The sequence below is a fragment of the Salvelinus sp. IW2-2015 genome, linkage group LG8 (assembly GCF_002910315.2).
Source record: "Salvelinus sp. IW2-2015 linkage group LG8, ASM291031v2, whole genome shotgun sequence".
NCBI classification, from domain to species: Eukaryota; Metazoa; Chordata; class Actinopteri; order Salmoniformes; family Salmonidae; genus Salvelinus; species Salvelinus sp. IW2-2015.
In genome coordinates, this window is record NC_036848.1 from 16,164,806 (window position 1) to 16,188,223 (window position 23,418).

Here is a 23,418-nt window from a genome sequence, read left to right on the forward strand (position 1 = left end):
CAAGGTTGGTAGAAAAGCAAGCAATAATTAAATTTACTGAATAAGAAGCATTCCTTTCCATTTTCAAATCAAATGCTATTAGTCACATGCACCGAATACAACAGGTTTAGACCTTACAGTGAAATGCTTACTTACAAGCACCCCAACCAACAATGCAGTTTAAAAAATACAGACAAGAATAAGAGATTAAAGTAACAAGTAATTAAAGAGCAGCAGTAAAACATATTTTACAACAGCTCTCTGCTTACATCTTTTACCCATATGTAAGCAGAGATGCAGAGAAGCAGTCTGGTGGGGACAGACCACTCGAGGTATGTTTAGATATGCAGAAAAATATACCTTTTATTCACCTACAATTAATCATAATGATTATGGCTCTAGATTGCARGAGAAAACTTACTGGTGTTTCAGGGGAAATTTGCAAAATTCTCCAACTAGCCCCCCTCACGTACTTTGTSCCSCCTCARATTTTTGGGGTGCATGACGCCCTTGTCTCCATCTGTGTGACAGTAGCTATTGTTGTGCTTGGCCAGCAGAATAAGTAATAGTAAGACTCAACTCGGTCCCTACCCTGGGGMCTAGAGCGGTAGCCTATATTGGCCCCATCTTGACATCACCATGAATAAAGCTGCCCAATTGCGTCAGACATCCTACCTTCGCACTGTTTAAAACAGAGCCACTCCACCCTTATACACATCTTCATTGGCCAGCTTACTAAGACCACAGGAAGTCGCTTCCTGCCATTTGCACAAAGTCTGGCTTCCCAGCTTGACGATTTATTGCAGCCTTCTTTACTGTTTCCTCCATGAAGGAGCTGAGTGTGCCACCACCGAGAGCAGACCAAACGGGCACGCTCCAATGCTTCTCACTCTGTCCCCAGCCTAACGCTCCTCCATAATTCAGCAGCCTCATTTCCTCCACCAGGTCCAGGCGAATTTGATTCCTAATTTCCAGATGTTTATTTTTCTGGAGGGGGAGGCACGAGGGAAGTCGTAGGAGAGAACCGGACTACAATACTGTCATGTAAGGCCCATGTGATACGGCCCGGCCTCCTTAAATAACTGACTTGTGCAGGAGCTCCTTCCAGAGTGACTCTGAGGCCATTACAGATGCTCTTTAATGGAAACAAGATGTTTGGCTCAGGGGGTTAAAGCCAGGGGGAGACGAGCTCTGWTTTCTCAACCTCTCGGAGGCCTTAGAGATTTAGTAGTGGTATGGCCTACTACATGTCAGTCCATCTACAGATTTATTGTTGTTGTTTTTTGCATACTGTGCGAACATATTTCCTTTTCTGGAAATAGAGTTGGGTGTTTGTTTTAGACTTCCTTTATTATTATTTGGGTATCTTTCCTTATTCATCCTCCTGTTGTAGAAGGGTGGTCGTAAGGATGTGCGATGTGGATAGTTGAACATCCTGTTTTTCTTTTCTTATTTTTGTCCAATTTATTTAGAGACAACAGTACATCTCAAAACCAATCTAGTGTAAGTGTTGGTATGCAGTAAAAAATATGTAGATGACTCAAGAGACCTTTCAACATTGCGCTGTCATAACMGTAGAATAGTGTCTGATGCAACAAATCTCTGTAGTGACTAGTAGTGACCTACTATAACTATGTCATAGGACTACTATGAGAGTAAATCATTGAATCATTCACTCATCAACAGTAAGTCTAACAGCTGGTAGTAATTGYCATGGAATGTTATGACACAAGCATTATTTTTCTTACCACAACATTATGCATATCATGTCAGAGTCAAACCGTACAGCGTGTTAGTTACCAATCATGGTAACATAGTTGTGTCGCATGACATCACCCTCTCATTCACTAGTAAATACCCACATCTATACCAAAGGGTTATCCCGTCTCAGTCATGTCTATGTCCTCAGTGATGGGTGATTGTAGAAGGAATTTGCCACCCTAATTATGTTTCAAAACAACACCTTACCTCTGACCTGCATGTAGCAATAGTCTCGCTTCAAGCCATAAAGACATGACTCTGGTCCCAGTAGAAGACGGCAATGTGTGATTATGAGTTACTCAACCTCTGTATTTCTACTAAGCACAACCACAGGATCAAGCTCATGTTATCCATTCCAGTTAAATTTGTTTTAAGTCATTTGATTTGAGTATTTTGGTCTCAGTTAATCATTTTCGTTATGATATGTCATTTAATTTAGTTGAATGTAATTGAATTTGAGAAAATAGAGGGCATTGTTGTGTAAGTCAGGAGAGGATATGCTGATTAGTCACACGCACACAACTCATTCTACTGGCAGGGARGTCCTAACCCCTGATATATTTAGACAGGCCTCATATCCATTTTGAACTCAAAATGAATTACCATATCTTTGCATATCTACAGTAGGCCTGCTGAAGTGGACAAACTGCTTGTTGGGCTGGGTACATTGGTGTTCCTGAATTCAACAAAGCTCAGTTCAATATTGTTGCCTATCAAAATGCATGGTGGTTATTTMTATTTGAATTGTTCAACATAATGTTTCTAAACATAGTCCATTCATAATCGGTTCAAAATGTTTGCAACACGTGCCAACCGATGTGTCTCTTAACAGTTGCTATTTGCTGAATTCTGGATTGACCATGCGGGTGCTACAAGTCTTATCAGTGATTGTGGCTTGTACAACCTGTCAAACAGGCTAGTGAGTAATACAAATCAAATGCAGCGCTCTCTTTCATTACTTGAAACAACTATGGATATTTGCCTTGTGATATAATAGTCCTAAATTGACAGGTCGATGTCATTATAACATTTATATCCGTCTGTACTAAGGCAAAGATTTTTGTTTGCCAATCAATGCTGCTCATGGTTTTATCGGTAATAACTTTTCAAGGCATTTCAGTTACACTATATAATATGACCAAACAGGTGCAGAATACCGCAAACACTAAAGATATGGGCAACATAAATAATCTATTTAGCACCTATATGTACACATCACGGACAAACTGAATTGGTCCACCCACACAGACAGCGTTGTGAAGAAGGCGCAGTAGCGCCTCTTCAACCTCAGGAGGCTGAAGAAATTCGGCTTGTCACCAAAAGCACTCACAAACTTCTACAGATGCACAATCGAGAGCATCCTGTCGGGCTGTATCACCGCATGGTACGGCAACTGCTCCGCCCACAACCGTAAGGCTCTCCAGAGGGTAGTGAGGTCTGCACAACGCATTACCCGGGGCAAACTACCTGCCCTCCAGGACACCTACACACCGATGTCACAGGAAGGCCATAAAGATCATCAAGGACAACAACCACCCAAGCCACTGCCTGTTCACCCCGCTATCATCCAGAAGGCGAGGTCAGTACAGGTGCATCAAAGCAGGGACCGAGAGACTGAAAAACAGCTTCTATCTCAAGGCCATCAGACTGTTAACATTCCACCAACATTTAGCGGCCGCTGCACAATACTGACTCAACTCCAGCCCTTTTAATAATGGGAATTGATGGAAATTATGTAAAAATGTACCACTAGCCACTTTAAACAATGCCACTTAATATAATGTTTACATACCCTACATTACTCATCTCATATGTATATGTATATACTGTACTCTATATCATCTACTGCATCTTGCCATCTTTATGTAATACATGTATCACTAGCACTTTAAACTATGCCACTTTATGTTTACATACCCTACATTACTCATCTCATATGTATATACTGTACTCTATACCATCTACTGCATCTTGCCTATGCCGTTCTGTACCATCACTCATTCATATATCTTTATGTACATATTCTTTATCCCTTTACACTTGTGTGTATAAGGTAGTAGTTGTGGAATTGTTAGGTTAGATTACTTGTTGGTTATTACTGCATTGTCGGAACTAGAAGCACAAGCATTTCGCTACACTCGCATTAACATCTGCTAACCATGTGTATGTGACAAATAAAATTTGATTTGATTTGATTTGATTTATACAGGCAAGGCTGGGCCTTATCAATTGGTTTGCGTCCCTCTTTTCCAGCTGTTCATTGAGAGTAACTTAAAATGATGGGCCACATCTGAATCTAAACATAGCATTAAAAGGAACCTGCTTTTGAAACTGGTGAACATTTGTGTGGCAGTATTGACTGTTTTCCCCTGAGAAAATCAACAACACCACAAGGTAATTTTCTGTTGTAATTGCAATTATAGCCAAGTCACCATCACAAAGGGAAACTTAAGAAAGAATAAATAAATGAAGCCTCCATTGTAATGATTTAATGGTKTGTTACATGGTCCTCCTGGTTTATGGTGTCCTAAGATTGTAYATACATAGTTAACTTAGGCTATACAGTGCCTTTGGAAAGTATTCAGACCCCTTGACTTTTTCCACATTTGGTTAGGTTATAGCTTCATTCTAAAATTGATCAATGTACACACAATACCCCCTAATGACAGAGCAAAAACAGGATTTATAGAAATGTTTGCTAACTTATTACAAATAAACTGAAATATCACATTTACATAAGTATTCAGACCCTTTACTCAGGACTTTGTTGAAGCACTTTTGGCAGCGATTTCAGCATCAAGTCCTCTTGGGTATGACGCTACAAGCTTAGCACACCTGTATTTGGGGAGTTTCTCCCATTCTTCTCTGCAAATCCTCTCAAGCTCTGTCAGGTTGGATGGGGAGCGTTATTGCACAGCTATTTTCAGGTCTCTCCAGAGATGTTCGATTGGGTTCAAGTCCGGGTTCTGGCTGGGCCACTCAAGGACATTCAGAGACTTGGCCCGAAGCCACTCCTGAGTTGTCCTGTTGGAAGGTGAACCTTCGCCACAGTCTGAGGTCCTGAGTGCTCTGGAGCAGGTTTTCATCAAGGATTTCTCTGTACTTTGCTCCGTTCATCTTTCCTTCAATCCTGACTAGTCTCCCAGTCCCTGCCGCTGAAAAACATCACCACAGCATGATGCTGCAACCACCATACTTCACTGTAGGGATGGTGACAGGTTTCCTCCAGACGTGACACTTGGCATTCAGGCCAAAAGTTCAATCTTGACCAGAGAGTCTTGTTTCTCATKGTCTAAGAGTCTTTAGGTGCCTTTTGGCAAACTCCAAGCGGGCTGTCATGTGCCTTTTACTGAAGAGTGGCTTCCATCTGGCCACTCACCCATAAARGCCTGATTTGTGGAGTGCTGCAGAGATGGTTGTCCTTCTGAAAGGTTCTCCCATCCTTACAGAGGAACTCTAGAGCTCCGTTAAAGTGACCATCGGGTTCCTGGTCACTTCGCTGACCAAGGCCCTTCTCCCCCGATTCCTAGAGCTGTGCGGCCAGCTCTAGGAAGAGTCTTGGTGGTTCCAAACTTCTTCCGTTAAAGATTGATGGAGGCCACTGTTCTTTTTTGTTTATGTATTTCTTGTCTCTCTCTCAGCCCCGGTAAGCCCATGCATTAAGCAGGCCCTTTAGATAGGCTACAGGTGCAGCTGGGGCAGCAGCTCCAGCGCACAGCGTCATGTATTCCTGACATCATCAAGCATATGTTGCATATAATGTGGAGAGACCAGGCTTATCAGCAGTTGAGTTGAGAGAAATAAGCTAAAGGAAGCATTGTGGAAATATCTAAACTTCTGTATGTGTATTCACATATGAGTATGTCACTTTAAAACTTGTTCATACTCTGTTGCGTCAAACTTTAATTGAATTTCATATAGAAGGGGAGTGTTCTATTAAACGCTCTGAGAGACACTGTTGACAGTAGTAGAGCTTTCACACGGTCGACATTMAGTCAGTGTGACATGCGTTTTTGTTGTTAGTTTTTCAGGGGCTGTAATTGCTAAGCGATTGTTGTTGGTCCTTATCTCCAGCATTATTTCCTAGTTGCCCACTGGTATTTACTGGCAAACGGACGTCATTTGCATTGGAGCTTATACCACGAAGTGCTATAATTTTGAGCCTATATCATAAAAACGACTTCTGTGGCTGAGAGCTCTTTTGGAGAGGGAACATGGCTTCAAATGGAATGGAAAGTATGCAGTTAGCGGAGGACCAGATCAAAATTCTGGAGGAGAATTTCACCAGAGTCAGCAAGCATCCCGACGAGTCGACTCTCATGTTGATCGCAGCTGAAAGTGGACTAACCGAGGAAGAGACAGCGGTGAGTATTCAATGATGTTCTCGATTTTGTTTCAACAATGATAATGTTACGCTCTATGAAGAGATTCGTTTTGTATGATGAAAACAATGTTGCGAGGWAATAAACTTTGCTGAGGATGGGGTGAATTGGCTAGAAACCGCCTAAAATGATCCACAGGCATTTATTGTCAAAACTCAAATTAGGTTCATGTGTAATGTGTCTGTCTTTTCAATGTGTAATATAATGTCAACAATCAAATGAATACCTTGTTTATCTTGAAAAGAAACATAATTTTGAGAGTTACACATCTTTGGGAACCTATAGGCTATTGGCTACAATGTTGTTGTACATTTAACTTAGTATTGATACATTTCTGCGCTGGCGCAGGCTACCCCAGTGTACTTTTWAAATATTTTTTTCCCACGCACCATTGAACAAATACTATGTAGCAATTTCCAAAGAGAGGCAATTGGTATTTCACTGAACAGGCGTAATGTTTTTGATGAGATATTATCGACCTCTATTAGGCTGTGGCAACGATGTCAAAAGAGAATAGCGTGATTCGGACAGTGCTGACAGCGCGCGCGTCCAGTGACGGCTCTTTGGTTCGCATGCCATGTCACTGTCCCGCGAGGATGACAGTTTTAAAGAGTATTTACTCATTCCAGAAATTCCAAACATTCTAATATTAAATCTGAACACCAGTGGTCCTTACATAACGTTGCCAGTTGGATCAGTTTTGGATTCAGTCACAACATACATTTAATTGAGTCAACGTTGATTATGCAATAACCAAGCCATTGAGTAACCATATAGTATGACATAAACATATGCAAAGTTTCAGGGTAGGGCCTATCCTTTGCTTGAGGGCTGGGTCAGTGATACTCCAAGGTGTTGAGAACATGGTGAAGTTATGCAGACATCTCTATCTAATAGCATTCCACTTATGCAGAGGCTAGTTCTTCTAATTYCGTATTTAGGATGCTTGTTGTAATGCACTCTGTTGTTTGTTGTCCTTTTARCACAGTTGACGGAGAAACAATGTTCAGTTTCAGGGTTCACGATCAGTTTTAGGCTTCACATACATTCATTTGCTGTTGTTTTGGAGGAAGACGTGAGCTGGGATCATTTTATACGCACGTTTCAGATACAGTGGTGTGTGTGACAGAGAAGAACGTAACCAACCCATTGCCTTGAGCAGATTTTGTCCTGCACATTATTTGCATGATCAAATGGAGGATCATCAACAACTATGTACAGATCATGGGTGCCAGTATGACACGACTCTCAAAAGGTTGTCCCTCTCTCTCCTCTGCAAACGGGTTTGGCCTGCTCTCTCCACTGGTGACTGAGTATTTCCATTGTGAGTGCACAAAGTTGGAAGAAGCCCAGCCAACTTGACTAGGCAAATGTGGTTCTGGGTGAGGTTGAGTACTTGGCCCTCTGACTTCATTGACAGCGGATGTTTTTAACCACCTGCTGTTGTCTCATTCAGTTTGAACAAAGCACTGGATGTTTGATAGGTCTTACAGTACACCTAAGGGAAAGGGCACACCCTGTTACCACTCCCTCTCGTGCATAAAGAGCATTTGCAACATGTTTCTACCCCTTTACAAGGTGTTTCATACAGTACCTCATTATTAGACCTTCTGTGCTTTCTAAAGCACACGGAGGCAATGGGGTCATGTGGAGTTTATTGCAGTGATTTCTCTGTGTAATCCATCTGGGAGAACAGAAATGAAGCACAATTTAGCTATACAGTGTCAATTAATACTTCTAGCCATCTGTGAATAAGCACCCGTGACAGGTTTGAWATAGGCTATTCTGACCCCTTTAGGGCATGGACATTTCAAATGTCAATCATATGTAGGTTTTCATTTGGAAATGTACCAATTATTCTCAACTGGGGTATTGCTAAAAAAAATATATATATTGGCCCACATTAACAATTTTCACCATCCACGATTTTGCTTAATGATTTGACCATCCATGCCATTCTGTCATTGTTTGGAATTCCAAGTTGTCAAGAGAATCCACAGCAATGATGGCATCATTCAGATAGAGTGGGGAAATCACAGTTGAGAACGCATTTCACAGTCGGTGACACAGCCAAACCCTGTTTCCAGACATAACTAATTGTCCACAACGTTGTCTGAGTGTAGTTGACTACTCCCCCAATTGCCTAGCTGGAAAAATACTGCTACAGAAATTCCCCCCTAAAAATCAGAGTTTATTTGTTTCAGTTGAACATTTAGATGTAAGCAGCCCTRGGTGTTGCTTTAGGAACCTCTTCGCCCTGCATAAGGAAAAACACCTAGGGGAAGAATGTCATTTCTCAGGAATATTCATGTCACAATGACTTAATTGAGTTTGTAACCCGCCATTACCTCACCCAGGTCAGTTCAGGTTTTAAACAAATTGACTAATAGTAATGGTATTTGGAACGAATACCTGGTTGAACAATAGCAACAATGCCGTGGTGTGCCGTCATCTGTCTCTGACACCTCCCTTGGGCTCTTTTTGTTTGTTTCAGAAATGGTTTAGGCTACGCAACGCACAGTGGAGACAGGCCGAGGGCCTTCCAGCTCAACTGGGATCAGTGAAAGACTGAGATTGGAATGGCGTAGGAAACCTCCCCCTCATCCCGTTGCTCCTCTGACCCACCCACCACGCCCTTACTGACCAATACCCCCTTCCTTGAATCATTCTCTCTCTTTTGTATCTAAGCTATTTACCGAATGTAAAGTGTAATGTGAGTCATTGTTTTTTGCCAATATAACCGCCATGTTTGCATATAATAATAAATAAACATATATTATAATATACGTTATGGTAGCCTGCTTTCATACTTCATGTCATCTGTATAAGGGGGCTGCTGAATGCAATGAGGAAGTAGGGTACAATGACGGGAAGAGTTGGCGGGGGGGACTTTGTTGTGAGGCTTTGTTTTGTGTGTCTCTCAGCAGGGAGCGGGATAACATTGGGCTTTCATGGGACTATAAAAGATGTGAGGCAGCACTCATTTTACGACAGATTCAACAGAATCAGCTGGCCCTGTAACAGGGACGATGGCAAATTTGGAGGGAAAGGCTTTAGACAAGTAAGCTGGGGTTAAGAGCAAACAACCACCAGCAGGTGATGCCACCTACTTGTCGGTTCAGTTGTCACAGTTTCTAAATATCTGTCTAGGGGAAATAACAGGTGAAGGAAAGAGAGAAGGGAGTGATATCCTGCCAACAAACTTAGGGTAATGATGGACTGATTGTGGGAACTGCCGACATAACAGGCCCAACAAAAATGTATACTAACTCGGGTACTTCTGGTCCGAATAAAACTCCCCTCTCTGTTTTACAGTGTGTTATAACAGATAKCTGTGTGGCCTGGCTGCACATACTGCACACACACAGTGGTATATACTGTTCTTCCTGTCCCGGTCTGTTTTGTTTCGCCTGTTCAGCTGACTGTGTAAAAAAGAGTCACACCCAAAGAGGAAAAACAAGTGTGTTTGTTGAGAGTGGAGCAGCGAACTCACCAAATGCAGAACATTCATCAAGCTCCAGCTGAACGCATATTGTCCCTTCTTGCACGTCACTCTTAAATCATTGCGTGCCATCTTATGATTTGTGTTGCAGCTGCAAAACAACTAAAATAAGTAAACAAACCAATAAAGAAATGGATATTTGAAAAAATTATACCCCACCTGTACCCCACCCCACCTTTATTGATATGTACTGATAACTGGCAAAGTATATCAGGAAGATAATGCTATACCGCTTATGTAATTTCCGAACTACAATTCAGTGGAATGAAAGGCCGTTAGCGTTCTATAAGAGGCCAATGTGGTGTGTATGGAATTTGAATGGGCCCTGCATTGTCTGTTGCTAAGAGGACTTAGCAGGCCTGTGTGGAATCTGTCACCCCAAGACTGGTGAGCGTCAGAACCTGGTCCAGCTGGCCCCAGGAACTGACTCCAGAAGTGTCCAAACTGCACTCTGTCCAAACCGCACTTTCCAGGACTCAAGAAGCTGCTAGACTAATACGATTCACATGTGCTTCAATGTATGAGCGACAACAGTTCTCACAAGGATGACATTTTCTTGTYGATTTTCACTTGATTTAAAGTTCAACCAAAAGGGGCAAGAGAGGATGTCTTGGTTTGTTGTTATCCCTGCATTAGGAGGAAGTGTGTATGTGTGGGGGTTGAAGATGTAGGCCTACCACATATTTTAGATTTTATTTGATCAAAGGGTATTTGAATGCAGCCTTGAATAGTCCAGGATAATATGAGAAGATCTAACAAGGCCGATAAGACACAAAATGGACCATGACATTTGTTTGCATACTTAACTGTTGAGGAAGTGAAGAGTTGATAGGAAATAGATGTGTACAGACAGCTCTTCATAGGGTTTAAGTGGCTAAATGTGAAAGTAGCTAGTTTCACTCAGTAGTTAAAAATGTGATCTTCATTCAGGTGTTTAAAGAGGGGATATATTTACACACAGTTTATTACCAATTGCTACATCCATAAAGAACTGTCTATAAACTACTTACGGACAGTTTAGAAACCCTTTATAAAAAGTGTAGTTTAATATAGCGTTGCAGTTCTCTGCCAAAACCAGATYAGTCTCACTAATACTCTGCAAGCGTCAACATCTCATCTAACCGGCGGGATCCAGACAGTGAGACAGCCACCCCACTCAGAGCCTATCAGTGTCAGCTGGAGCTTGAGGAATGTGTCAGAGCTGGCTGCCACACAGACAGATAACCAGAAGCATAGATCAGAGCTCCTCTTTAGGAACAGGTGCTCCATGGGAAGTGAGTCAACCAGTGGGAGGCACCARCGGTCATTACACTCCTCCTTCCTCCTCGGCCTCCTCCACCTTCCACTCGATCCCTCTTTATCCTGCAGTCCAAGGTCACGATCATTGCTGGCTTATCCAAGATTAGGTCCCAGTTGGACGCTTGGATCTGATTTGAAGTCTAGCCTCCGAGGTCCGTTCGCCTCTCCGCTCGGGCCCTACACTCATGGCGGCTCCGCCATCCCTCCCGCACCGCTCTAAATCCACATGGCCCCATTGAAAGCCATTGTGTCCACTTTTAGGTAATGCTCACATGTGCCTGTGGTGTAACCGGGATTACGGTGTATTTCAAAACAGAGGTCATGGTGCCTTTTGTAAATTAAACAGTGGTCACATAGACTGGGAGGCTGACATCTAAAGCTCCTGGGGCGAGAATGTGGTTTTGAATCAATCTATGAGATTTCACTATCTCAAGGAAAACACGTGAGGAATCTTTACAACAGGTGGTTTTGATATAAACAGAGAACCCAGAATGATTGAAATGTAGAAACACATGTGGATCCTTTTATCATACCTTTGCTCTCATTTCAAAAGACGAAAACACATTCTTCTGGAAAGAGAGCCTACTGGAGTAAAGCAACAGTTTGGTTTGGCTGTTTGCTAAAGGCAATGTAATGTATTGCTTCGATTTCGTCAAAAAGAGCTCCAAGCACACATCTCAATGCACATGATTGCAAAACCAGTGGGGGACAAAAGAGTCCGGTTTTCCCATCTCGGCTCTGGCGCCAAACAGATTTTWWAAAAAGCACAAGACGTTGTCTTATTAGAGACCCCTTGAGTACTTGGTACCCATTTATTTTGCTTTTCTCAGCGGCCATTTTCCTAGTACATTGTGCACCAACATGGACCTTGACGGAGAAGCAAGCTCATAAAGGTGGCAGGTCTCTCAGAGGGATGTAGTCCTTATTAAGTCCCTTAGGAGCTGATAGAGTTTGAAGTCGTAAAGTTGCTGTGGCTTGACGGGCTCCCCTTGACACCTGTTGAGAATGCATGTTTCAGTGAGTTCTCTCCAAGGATCTAGAAAACTTATTTGAAAGCATACTCTTTCTCACGTCGCATCTTTCTTCAAACTATAGAAGAAAAACAAAACCTCACATCACAACAACATTGAGACAATGTTACACATTGGTGCAGAGCATCATTCTAGGTCTAGGAATTTAATTGTTTTCCAGCGTGTTGTGTGGGTGACAGTAAAGGCGATGAGCTCACTGGCCAAATGGAGTCCTCTGGATGTCCCCGCTCAAAGAACATTTTACTGTCCCTCAACTTGGGCAGCGAGAGCTGGTCCAGCCTGTGAGTGGTCTGGGCCGTTTTGGCAGCATAGGAAATGTACGTCTCCACTTTCTTCAACAAAAAAAAGAAGTAAAAGAAGAATCACTGACTTATGTATGATTTCCCAATCAAACATGCAATTGTGAAAACGACCTCAAGCCTTGAAGGCAAACCCCCCCCCCTCCAGTTCTGAATAAGTTATCCAAATGTTATCCAAAGGTACAGCAACTGTAAACCTTTGATATACACCTTTGGCAACACTTTCAATTACATTGAACTGAATGAATAACTTACCTTCCTTTCTAGGCACTTACCTCCCTGTTGCTTTTGAAGTTGAGGTGGTTCGCTTTGGGATTGGCTAGCTGTAGTAGCCGTGRAGTGGTCTCAGCAGTTCTCACTCTGGGGTCTATGTGCCAGATAGGGCAGCTGTACTCACAACACGACGTGTGAGGAGGCCTGTGGAACCACGGAGATTCTAATATTTCTATATGCAAGATCACCATAAAACAAACACAAACACCACAACATAGCCCTCTGCCCTGAACTAAAACCTCTCATCTTTTCAGACCATTCCCATGGGAGTGTGTTCCACAGAGGCATGACAACAAACAGGCATATTGTTTTTTTATATTCGCTCCAGTGTGCAGGCCTGACAGTCCTTTCTAGAAGGCTTGAGGCCAAATGTGCACTGCTGCGCTTTAAGATTTATAAAAAGACTTCCGTGGCCGTCTCTGAATGTCCCAGGGGCCTGAGCTTTGGACAATAGCCCCTATTATCTCATCATCGTCTCCTCTCTCTCCCAGAGCCACAGCTCGCAACTGAAATAACACGTCAAAATATCGGCTTCTTAGGCCAAGGGGCATGCTTGCGTATACTCTAGTATTTAACAATGTGGACTGGGCACATTTTGTTATAGTCACGTTTTCTTGGGGATTTTACCCCATTTCCTGGGAGCTTCGGGACCTGGTCTTAGGTGTTGACAGGCGGACAACGCGCTCGTACTGGGCCGTCTTGGAGGAAGAACGTAATGTCTTCCTGGAGGAGATCACCTCCTCGTCTTTCCTGCAGGAAAATACAAGCAATTACCGTCCATTTCTTTGGGCTAAAAGAAGTCTCATCATGCCAGAGGGTAAGAAACTTAACCTCCTGTCTCAATGGACAATTGAAAGGATTAAATGCATCACTAATGATGCAATGTTTTAGAGGGGTGAATAGACAGATCGGACTGCGTTGAACCTGAACAATTTCACTTCACATTTATGCGAGATATAGATCATGACACATTGTGTGACATACCACCTCGGTTTCCTGCAGGCAGCTAAATTCACTTTTTCCGTAATCTTATTACACTTAATGGTTTAGTCATAAACTGAACATTTGAAGAATGCCAAATATCTGTCTCCAATTTCTAGTAGGTTGGTGAGGTTATGTGGTGCAACTACAACCACTTGGAACACTCGGGCATTGTTTCTCTGTCAAAACCACACAAAAAACAAACTGCAGCACATTAAAACATAAATTCAACGAGCACAGAAACAATGATGGCAGCTTTCCTGTGGCCAAACTGGCCATTCATTCTCACTTACTGGCAAATGCTGCCTTCTTCAATTCAACAAATAGCTTACTTAACAAGGCAGGGCTTCCTGAGAAGAATTTTGATTGAATGATTTGTCTAATGTTGCTTGCACGTTTAGCTTGGCAGCTGAATGATAACCTACTTTTTGGGGGGGTATTATCTAATACAGGTCTGTCTGAACCTGACTAACAGACATTTCTCGATTTCGAATTGACATCTCTGTARCAGTCACCTCCAATGAGGATGCAGGAAATTGGCAAGTAGCCTTAACATCCCTTTTCACTCTGGAGGACCATTTCCTGCGCTTGAGCTCAGAGCCAAATGTACTGTATATTACACAAGCTTATAGAGCAGACCAATATAAGACTTAGCAAACATTTTCACTGTTTTGTGGTGACACTGCACAATATAATGGTAATGTATTGAGTATACCTACTTACAGTGCTTTTTTAGTCAAACTGTTGGCTCATACTTTTTTGAGAGAGTCATCAATAATGTTCAGCCTGGGTGTAATTAGTATACATGCATTACCTCAGGTGGTCCTCCCATGCTGAGAAGTCTCTTTTGTGCTTAGCTAGGTATTGGATTCTCTCTGTTGGAACTGCACCCAGCGCTGAGTAAGACAGAGGCCATATTGACTCCTGATTTCCCCAGGTAAGCTTTGGACTAGATCAATGAGGAGATCAACTTTCAGGGGGGAAATCAGTCAAATAAACATCTCCACTATGAATGCTAACGTATAAACAAAAAAGTACTTGCTTGAATGTTTTTTTTTTCTTCCACTGATAGACTTGTCATAGAAACATGTCAAATGTAATGAGCATACAATTATTTGCAAATGCCAATACTCAAAAAGTAGCCTACTCACCAAGGTGTTGTGACCCACACTGTTTTGTATTCTTTGTGTTGTGCAAGTTCCAGAATCCTACAAGAATGTTTAATTTCATTATTACCTGTTAAAATGTATCTTGACAATACAAAGACAACCAACAACTAGACAGTAGTTGTAGTACCTTACTTTTTTTGCACATCAGTTTGATCTGAAAACAAGGAATTCATAAAGAAAATATGTGCACCTGTTTGATGGACATGATCTCGATTCAAGTCCTACAAAAGAGAGGATTGTTCAGAGAATAATACGCAATTGGGTTAGCCCCTCATGATAAAAATGGAAATTCTATTAAAACATTTTTACAAAATTTAAGGATAACATTAAAATGATGTTCAACATAAGCATTCGGACAACATGGTCCCCCCCATACGTACCTTTTTTCCCAGATACCATATCTGCCTGATGGAAAGTCTTTATAAATGTACCCGGTTGAATTCACCTGCTGGGTCACAATGGTCTGTGTTGTTGCTATGGCATTGGGAGTCCCTAGCAACTTATCACATGGCAGGACTGGACTACTTGAGTGTGGCGGGTTGAAACCGGAGTGTACAAGCCCCTCTTGGGAGTGCGTCTATCTTCTTTCTTAAGAGTTCCGATCCAGGATGTCAAATGAAAAGTGATATCGGAGGTCAACAATGACATAAATATTTATGGTTAGCTATATTTTAACTCCAAAAATAAACATATAGATATTTATATTTGAGGAGTGAGAACTAAATGTCAGCATAAGCCTATAGACAACAATTTGAGACACACAGGTATTTATAACCAGGTTTTTAATTTACATCACCAGGTGTGACAAAACAGAAAAAGAGTGGGGGAAAAATGAGGTATTTTATGCTTAAATGACAGAAACAGTTTGGAGGTCTGTTATAGTCATGCCATACAAATAATTGTTCCATTGGTTTTTGAAATTCAGTAGTGCACTTCATACCTGCTTATTACTCAAGATTATACCGGTAGTTTTACAAGTGATGAACATGAAAATGAGTAGCACATTTTGTGCTCACATGTAGATGTATTCCTTAGTGCATGTAAACGATTCAACCTACACCAAGGCAAAACATTGTTAGCCAAATKCCCAGACACAAGTGAATAATGATACTTTGGAATTGTTCAGTTCTTCAAAAATAATTTTTGGGTYGATTGCTTTGTTTAAATAAATATCACATCGGTTTTAAGAAAATATAACTATGTAGCAAGGTCCCTTTAAGACAATATAGTCAATACATCACGTTCCTATGCAAAATATAAACAAAAATAATCCTATGTACCACAAGAGTCTTCAACATACTACCTAACAGCCATTTGTCTAAAATGAACCTGCATTATGCTCTGCAAGTTGTAGATAGCTCTACGAGAATAATCTTTGATAACAACAAAGCATTATCAATTCAATCCCTATAGGTAAGGATGTTGAGACCATCCTTGAATTATTGTGTCTGAAAGTGAAAAACTACAGAGGCAAGTAAATGATMAACTCTGTGCTATTGTTCATTTGTGCTAATACAATTAGTGAATGAGTTTGACCATAAGAACCTTGTCAGCTTATGGCTTCTTTGGATGTGAATGAGGCCTTTCACTATCATGCAGTCTATCAGTAGAGATTGTAGCTAGTGCTATCAAAACAAATGAAGGCAAGCCAGGACGGGGTGAAACTAAAGTAACCTATCACCTCTCAACCAGTGGGTCATTCATATCTGATGACTAGATGGTGAGTCTATCTACCATCCTGCACTATTTGAATGATCAGGTCCCGTGCGTCCTGCACAGCAGAATTCACCTCGGTGTCCCCCTTCCTTACATGGGTGCCGATGAGGAAGAGCTTGCGCTGGTCCCCYACCTCCTCCAGGGACAGGGCTTCATGGAGTGTTGTGATACTGCAGGCCCCCTGGTTATCCTGGAGTTAAGGGGAATAACAGGAACAAACCCAAGGTGAGACACTGGAGCAGGTGCAGTATCTCACAAGGATGAAAAAGAGGCAACGAGGAAAGGAAACGCCACAAGACTATTGAAATGCAACTCTTGGCTCGTTCTCACGTCTGCCCTGGGTTCCTCACGTCCTTCCTCACCTCATTCTTAAAATGCTTGAAAAAGATCCAAGGTTACTCCCCTCTGACATTCTCCTTCAACGCGTTTTGAGATGGAGGCGAGGAGATAAGACGTGAGGAATCAAGGAAAGACAACTGAGATGCAAGCCCTAAATCAGTATGTCAGTCTCACCTGCTTGTTGGCTAGTACCACTAAGGGAAGGTAGAGGTCAGTTTCGAGCAGCTCGTGGAGATGCTTCTTAGCCAAAGGGAACTGGGCGGCGTTGGAAGAGTCCACCACAAACACGAGCACCATAGCCTTGCACATGTACCTCTTCCAATAGGGCTGCAGATTCTCTGTGCCACCAACTGCAAAAGATGGCATGTTTTTAGTTCATTTCTTCACCATAAGGTATCAGAGCAGTAAGTCATTTTTTAACATTTATTAAACACAAGAAAATACTATGAATGCATATCGAGTGATGAACTCATGTTGGTTCTTCATATCATGGTCATCCAGATGATTATCAGTAACTGTACTCAATATTATCATGTGCAAGTTGCATTTACTTTCTAGGAACTCAATCTGCAGGTCCTCTCTATTGATGGAGACGGCATTGAACCCCTGTGTTGGGGTCACATCCTGCTCCAGACTCCCCGAGGCAAAGCAGTGAAGCAAGCTGGTCTTCCCTGCCCCTTCGAGGCCAAGCACCAGGACTTGCTTTCCTGTGGCCTTTGTCTTAGATGGCACATAATAATAAAAGCACATCAGATACACAAGTTAACACAACCCAGATAATAATATATTTAAATATGGCATATTAATACCTTCCTGTAAGTGCTGATCTGGAATCATGTGTTATGTGAACATTTATAAAGCTTGGGCCATGATACTGGTCATTGCAAATAGTGAACCATCGATTTAAGCCCACAATGAACTTTTATTGCTTCATCTTTACTTCAGCCTTAGTTTTCTATCACATAGAAGTCAAAGAGACTGAAGGGGGCTTAACTGAACTGTCACATTACATCAGCATGTGGTCAGTTCGAGCTAACCACTGCCTGAGTAAGAATAGATAAAACAGTGTGGCAAGATTATAATATCAAGATAAGACTTGGACCTAGCTACAGTTTGTACACCAGATGTGTGATAATTGTGGTTCCTTTACTGGGTGTTACAGGTTAGCTTATACAAAACGCCATTAACTATCCTGCTGGTGGAACAGCACGGGAGAGTTGAGCATGGTTCAGTGTGTATGTGTTGCGCTCGTTCGGCGAGTTGTAAAGGCAAGCAGAGCAGAAACGGGATACTCTTCAGTTGACCGATGTAGCTGGCAAGGTAACTGCGGTTGAACTTAACAGAAAAAAAACGTGCTGAGCTAGTATTGTAACTGACATGTAACGCTAGCTAATGTTTCACCCCCTCTCAACTGAGGTGAATGAATTATCTACGTTAGCTATTAGCTAGCACAGCCAGGTCAGCTCTAACCTCTAGCTATCTGTCAAATAGATAGTAATAATAGCCACCTCATATAGCTAACAGCAGTTGTTTGTATAGAAATGTTTTGTAGCCTTTGTTTGGTCCCGTTTCAACAGAAGTAAATGAACTTGGCTAGCTTTCGTCCGTTGATGTACACTTAGAGAGAGCTGGCCAAAAGTTGGCTAAAGTTAGCTATTATTTTTGCCTCAAATCACACTAGACCTGAATCAAATGATGGAACTATCAGCCAAACGATTGAAGATTTATATTCTGGCATTTTTTCAGTGCAATGTACRTTTTTATTAGTCAGTATGGCAATGTAATGTTATTTATCTGTCAGTTCCCGAGCTAATTCCCTACTTTTCACACTGACACAGTAATAAACAGCTCTAACGTTAAAGGCTTCACTGTCATGGTGCACAGTAGAGGTCTGCGCAGGACTGATTTCTTCATTCGGCTCCCGCCCCCATCCGCAGCTTTTCATACCGGAATCCGCGTYAGCTGTTGGCTTTCTGTCTGACTCCCACCCGCTACCCCAAGAACTGGTCCCAAACCCAACTGCAGTCCCGCAATGTTATTTTAGGCGTATGTGACACAGCTGACATGCCAGCCCTGGTCCCATTAATTTTGCGCCCTATAGGGAATATCAAATGCAAAAATTACTTAAGAAATTGTTTAAATTACTAGAGATTCTCACATGGCCCTTATATTAGGCTATTTTTAWTACTGGGCTATATCAGCCAATATGCTAGATGTAGTTTGAAGAGAGCAGAGTAGGAAAGACTTCCACATTCTCTTGAGTTCTTTTTATAGTTACCTTTTAGGAGTGGGAAGATTTTCAGACSGAGAAATATGGGTGATCAATATTTAGGCCTATTTCTAGGAAACGTAGTAAGCTATTTAGGAAGTACATTTCCTTGGAAAGATAACTGCCCGTGCTTCTCCGCCCATGTATAGGCTATAGCCTACTCTATTTATTTGAGACCACACCTGATCTCACAGGTATGTCTACTGAACTGGAAGCAGCACGAATGATGGCACGCACACTTACTTCATTTTCATAGGCTTATAGGATATAGCCTAGCTTTTAGGAGGACAATTTGCAGCCAGAGACAAATAAATAGTTAATAAATCATTATTGAAAATGTAAAKGTGCAACGCTCGCTCACCATAGTAGCCTAACTAATGTGCGAGTTGTGCCTTTTCTTTTTCAATGATKATTACATTTTTTAATTGCACTTCCGACTCACATTGGTTGGGCGCTCTCCTTTACTCCATTATCAAGCCTATTTATTTAMAGACAATTTAGTAAACTACAGTCTAATCATATTTAAGTTAATTTCATATTTAAATTAACTGCCAAGTAATTCCCCGCCCACGTATGCAGCCTACTCCATTTCAATGAGACCACACATACTAAGCGTACTTGAACTCTCATTGTCAACTAGGAGAGGTAGGCCACTTAAGGATGGCAGACCTTGAAGCAGCGAATTCTGAGTGTGTGAATAATGCGAAAAATKTGCTTTTAATACAATAGGTAGGCTAACGCATACAAAGCAGAAAGAGGACCATTTCCAAATAATCTGTGGATACAAAAATGCTTTCATCCAAAAGTAATCTGTCTGACCGCACACAGCATGAGAAATGCAGACCGTGCCGCAATGATCTCTGTCGAGACCCGCATGTCCCGCAGGCATCCCGTGGGATGGCAGACCGTGAGTGCACAGTCAGTACACAACACTGCTCATCATGTAGGATCAGATGGTGACAGGGGTCCCAGCAGGGTCACACACCCAGGGAAGACCAGTCTACAGAACTCAGGTGAATTTTGCAGTATATTAACAATATCAGTGAATGATACAAAGTTCCATCTTGAATTGATGGGCATAGCTACAGGACAGCAGTTTAAGCTTAAAGTTACAGTCTAGGATCTGTGAATAATGGTCATTTCCATTATTAAACCATTAAYTATATTCTTGGATAATATAATGTATAAATGTACACTAAGGTAATTCTTTGTCATGCTTCATCTTTTATTTATTTTACCTTTATTTAACTAGGCAAGTCAGTTAAGAGCACGGATCAGATGGTGACAGGGGTCTCAGCAGGGTCAGGCAGCCAGGGAAGACCAGTTTGTGATGGAGCGGAGGTGAATTTTAAACCAATAGCCTAACAAATGAACAACTTGGAAAAAAATACAAACTTTTGATTGTTTTTATTAAGACATCCTCAATATCAAATTTCAGCCAGCCCAAGCAGCCTGCACGCCYGACCCACACCAGTCTAGTCAATAACTCAACTCTCTCGCAACACAATTTCCTTCCCAGTTCCCACCATTCATTCTTTTCAATTCCCAAGGAAAATATTGGAAATAAAATAGAAAATATTGACCTAGTTCAGTCTTATTAATCACTTATTAATCAATCAAAAACATATTTAATAATGATCTCTTACCTAGCTTGATGACTGTGGGCATTTTTGATTACTTTTGTTCAAATAGAGAAGGCATATTGGATTATGTAGAAATGCAGGAAATTAGCTTTAGATGCCCCAAAAAGTCCCGCCAGGTTATGCCACCCGCCCCCCACTTCTAAAACCAAAGYGGCGCCCTTGTATACAACTGATATATTGCCTATCTATGGACCCTATTTATTATAACCTGCACAGGATATTTGCCTCTAGTTTGCAAGTCTCTAGTTTGAAAAGTCTAACTTGTTTAATATCAACACAAGTACTTTTCTGTGGCGACGAGGTAATTTCCAATAACAACCACAAACATCCGTCAAGTAGGCGTGCCTCRAAATAGACATTTTGTAAGCACAATATGACCAAAAAAGTACCTCTGTTACGATTGTTGGTGTTTGCTGTGTGGGTTCTGGTGCTTTTTGTGCTTCTTTCCTTTTCTCCTTTTCTATTTTCTCTGGTTCTTGTTTTGGCTTTTCCCCCGAAGACACATAAGTCCAGATGACATACGCAACTCCTCCGGTTACTGCAAGAGCAAGACCCACGACCGCAGCTTCTCTGACAACAGGCATGTTCGAAACAATGTTACGAAATCTCGGAGAACTGTTTCACATGTCTTTATGCATCGTGATAATCGTTACGTATCAATAAGTTTGCATCCCCCAGTTATAGATTAAGCTCTCAATGCGATAGGGGATATCCGGGTGCTTAGAGCACACAGGAAGTAACGTTAAGGCGCATACAGAAAATAATGTTTGCAGGAGCTAGAATAGATGAATATATATAGATACAATATAATACATTTTCTAAATAAAAAACATCAAACGCAAGACATGAACGTTCTACAATGCAGCCAGTCACTGCTACACTCGAACTGCCGAGAAGACTCATGAGAGTTGTTTCGGCTCATCAGTTTGATTGACATGTAGAGACTTTGCACAAGTACCTTCAAGGGGATGTATGGCTGCGTTTACACAGGAAGCCCAATTATGTTATTTGTTCCATCTTTTTACATAAGATMTTTTTCAGAGCTGATCTGATTGGTYCAATTAGTGAAAAAATAACCGAATTGAGCTGCTCGTCTAAACGCAGTAGTAGCATCACAATTTCAAAACGTAGAACTGAAAAATAACAGATAGAAAATCAGCAACATGAATGATGCAGCTAAATTATTCTTTCTTGTTTGCATTTCCATAGTAAGTCCACCAGGCAGCGCTTGATATCGAAGAGGGCACACTGCGTACAATGCTGATGAACAATGCTGATGAGATGTTCAATGACCAATGACATATATACACTAGATGACTGACTGGGGGTTGTGTTGAAGCCACCCTGGTTTCCATCTTAGCACTCTATTGGTAAAATAATATGTTAGAAGCTTTAGAAATGCATTTATTAATCTCTACATTTGTTTTTGACTAGTTTATTCTAGTACAGACACCTTTAATGCATACTTATGAGTGAAACAAATATATTTTTTAAATCCTTTGTCAATTTAAAAAGAAAAAGTACTAATGTTTAATGCATACTTTGTGAGTGAAACAAATATATTTTTTAAATCCTTTGTCAATTTAAAAAGAAAAAGTACTAATGTTACTGTCCCCACTACAACAATACATGTATTTTTGTCCTTGAAACATTTAATTGAAATACTGTAGAATTCCATTTATTCCTATGAAGGACTGCTTCTTCTGAGGAGTGCCAATATGTCTGACCGGTGGCTTCAAAGCCTCTCATTGGCCAATAAATACGAAAGAAATCCAGGATTTACGCATTCGGAAAGTATTCAGACCCCTTGACTTTTTCCACATTTTGTTACGTTACAGCCTTATTCTAAAAWTGATTAAATMGTTTTTTTCCATTATGAATCTACACACAATACCCCATAATGACATAGCAAAAACAGGTGTGGACATTTTTTGCAAAAAACAGAAATATCACATTTACATAAGTATTCACACCCTTTACTCAGTACTTTGTTGAAGCACCTTTGCAAGCGATTACAGCCGAGTCTACTTATGTATGACGCTACAAGCTTGGCACACCTGTATTTGGGGAGTTTCTCCCATTCTTCTCTGCAGATCCTCTCAAGCCCCGTCATGTTGGATGTGGAGCGTCGCTGCACAGCTATTTTCAGGTCTCTCCAGAGATGTTCAATCACATTCAAGTCCGGGCTCTGGCTGTGCCACTCAAGGACATTCAGAGACTTGGCCCGAAGCCACTCCTGCGTTGTCCTGTTGGAAGGTGAACCATCGCCCTAGTCTGCTGTCCTGAACAGGTTTTCATCCAGGATTTCTCTGTACTTTGCTCCGTTCATCTTTCCCTCGATCCTGACTAGTCTCCCAGTCCCTGCCGCTGAAAAACCTCCCCACAGCATGATGCTGCCACCACCATTCTTCACCGTAGAGATGCTGCCAGGTTTCCTCCAGACGTGACGCTTGGCATTCAGGTCAAAGAGTTCAATCTTGGTTTCAGCCGATCAGAGAATCTTGTTTTTCATGGTCTGAGTGTCCTTTAGGTGCCTTTTGGCAAACTCCAAGTGGGCTGTCATGTGCCTTTTTACTGAGGAGTGGCTTCTGTCTGGCTACTCTACCATAAAGGCCTGATTGGTGGAGTGCTGTAGAGATGGGTGTCCTTCTGGAAGGTTCTACTCTGGAGCTCTGTCAAAGTGACCATCAGGTTCTTGGTCTCGACACAATCATGTCTCTGAGCTCTACGGACAAATCCTTTGACCGAATGGTTTTGATTTTGCTCTGACATGCA

At 41.6% G+C, this 23,418-nt stretch overlaps 3 protein-coding genes across 3 annotated transcripts; 1 reads left to right on the forward strand and 2 right to left on the reverse strand.

Annotated features, from left to right (window-relative positions):
• Positions 1-5,524: 5,524 nt before the first annotated feature.
• On the forward strand, positions 5,525-8,908 carry hopx (HOP homeobox). The gene is made up of 2 exons (XM_023992634.2): positions 5,525-6,104; positions 8,617-8,908. The coding sequence occupies exons 1-2, from the start codon at positions 5,955-5,957 to the stop codon at positions 8,692-8,694; spliced, it is 228 nt and encodes a 75-aa protein (XP_023848402.1). The 5' UTR covers positions 5,525-5,954; the 3' UTR covers positions 8,695-8,908.
• A 2,813-nt stretch (positions 8,909-11,721) lies between these two features.
• On the reverse strand, positions 11,722-15,176 carry LOC111967542 (sperm microtubule associated protein 2-like). The gene is made up of 8 exons (XM_023992635.2): positions 15,057-15,176; positions 14,867-14,897; positions 14,659-14,715; positions 14,322-14,456; positions 13,154-13,276; positions 12,529-12,670; positions 12,152-12,286; positions 11,722-11,919 (listed from the first exon to the last, which is right to left on the reverse strand). Exons 1-8 carry the CDS (start codon positions 15,073-15,075, stop codon positions 11,809-11,811), a joined length of 753 nt encoding a protein of 250 aa, XP_023848403.1. The 5' UTR covers positions 15,076-15,176; the 3' UTR covers positions 11,722-11,808.
• A 548-nt stretch (positions 15,177-15,724) lies between these two features.
• On the reverse strand, positions 15,725-21,518 carry arl9 (ADP-ribosylation factor-like 9). The gene is made up of 4 exons (XM_023992636.2): positions 21,033-21,518; positions 17,283-17,451; positions 16,906-17,081; positions 15,725-16,582 (listed from the first exon to the last, which is right to left on the reverse strand). Exons 1-4 carry the CDS (start codon positions 21,225-21,227, stop codon positions 16,403-16,405), a joined length of 720 nt encoding a protein of 239 aa, XP_023848404.1. The 5' UTR covers positions 21,228-21,518; the 3' UTR covers positions 15,725-16,402.
• Between the last annotated feature and the right edge of the window lie 1,900 nt (positions 21,519-23,418).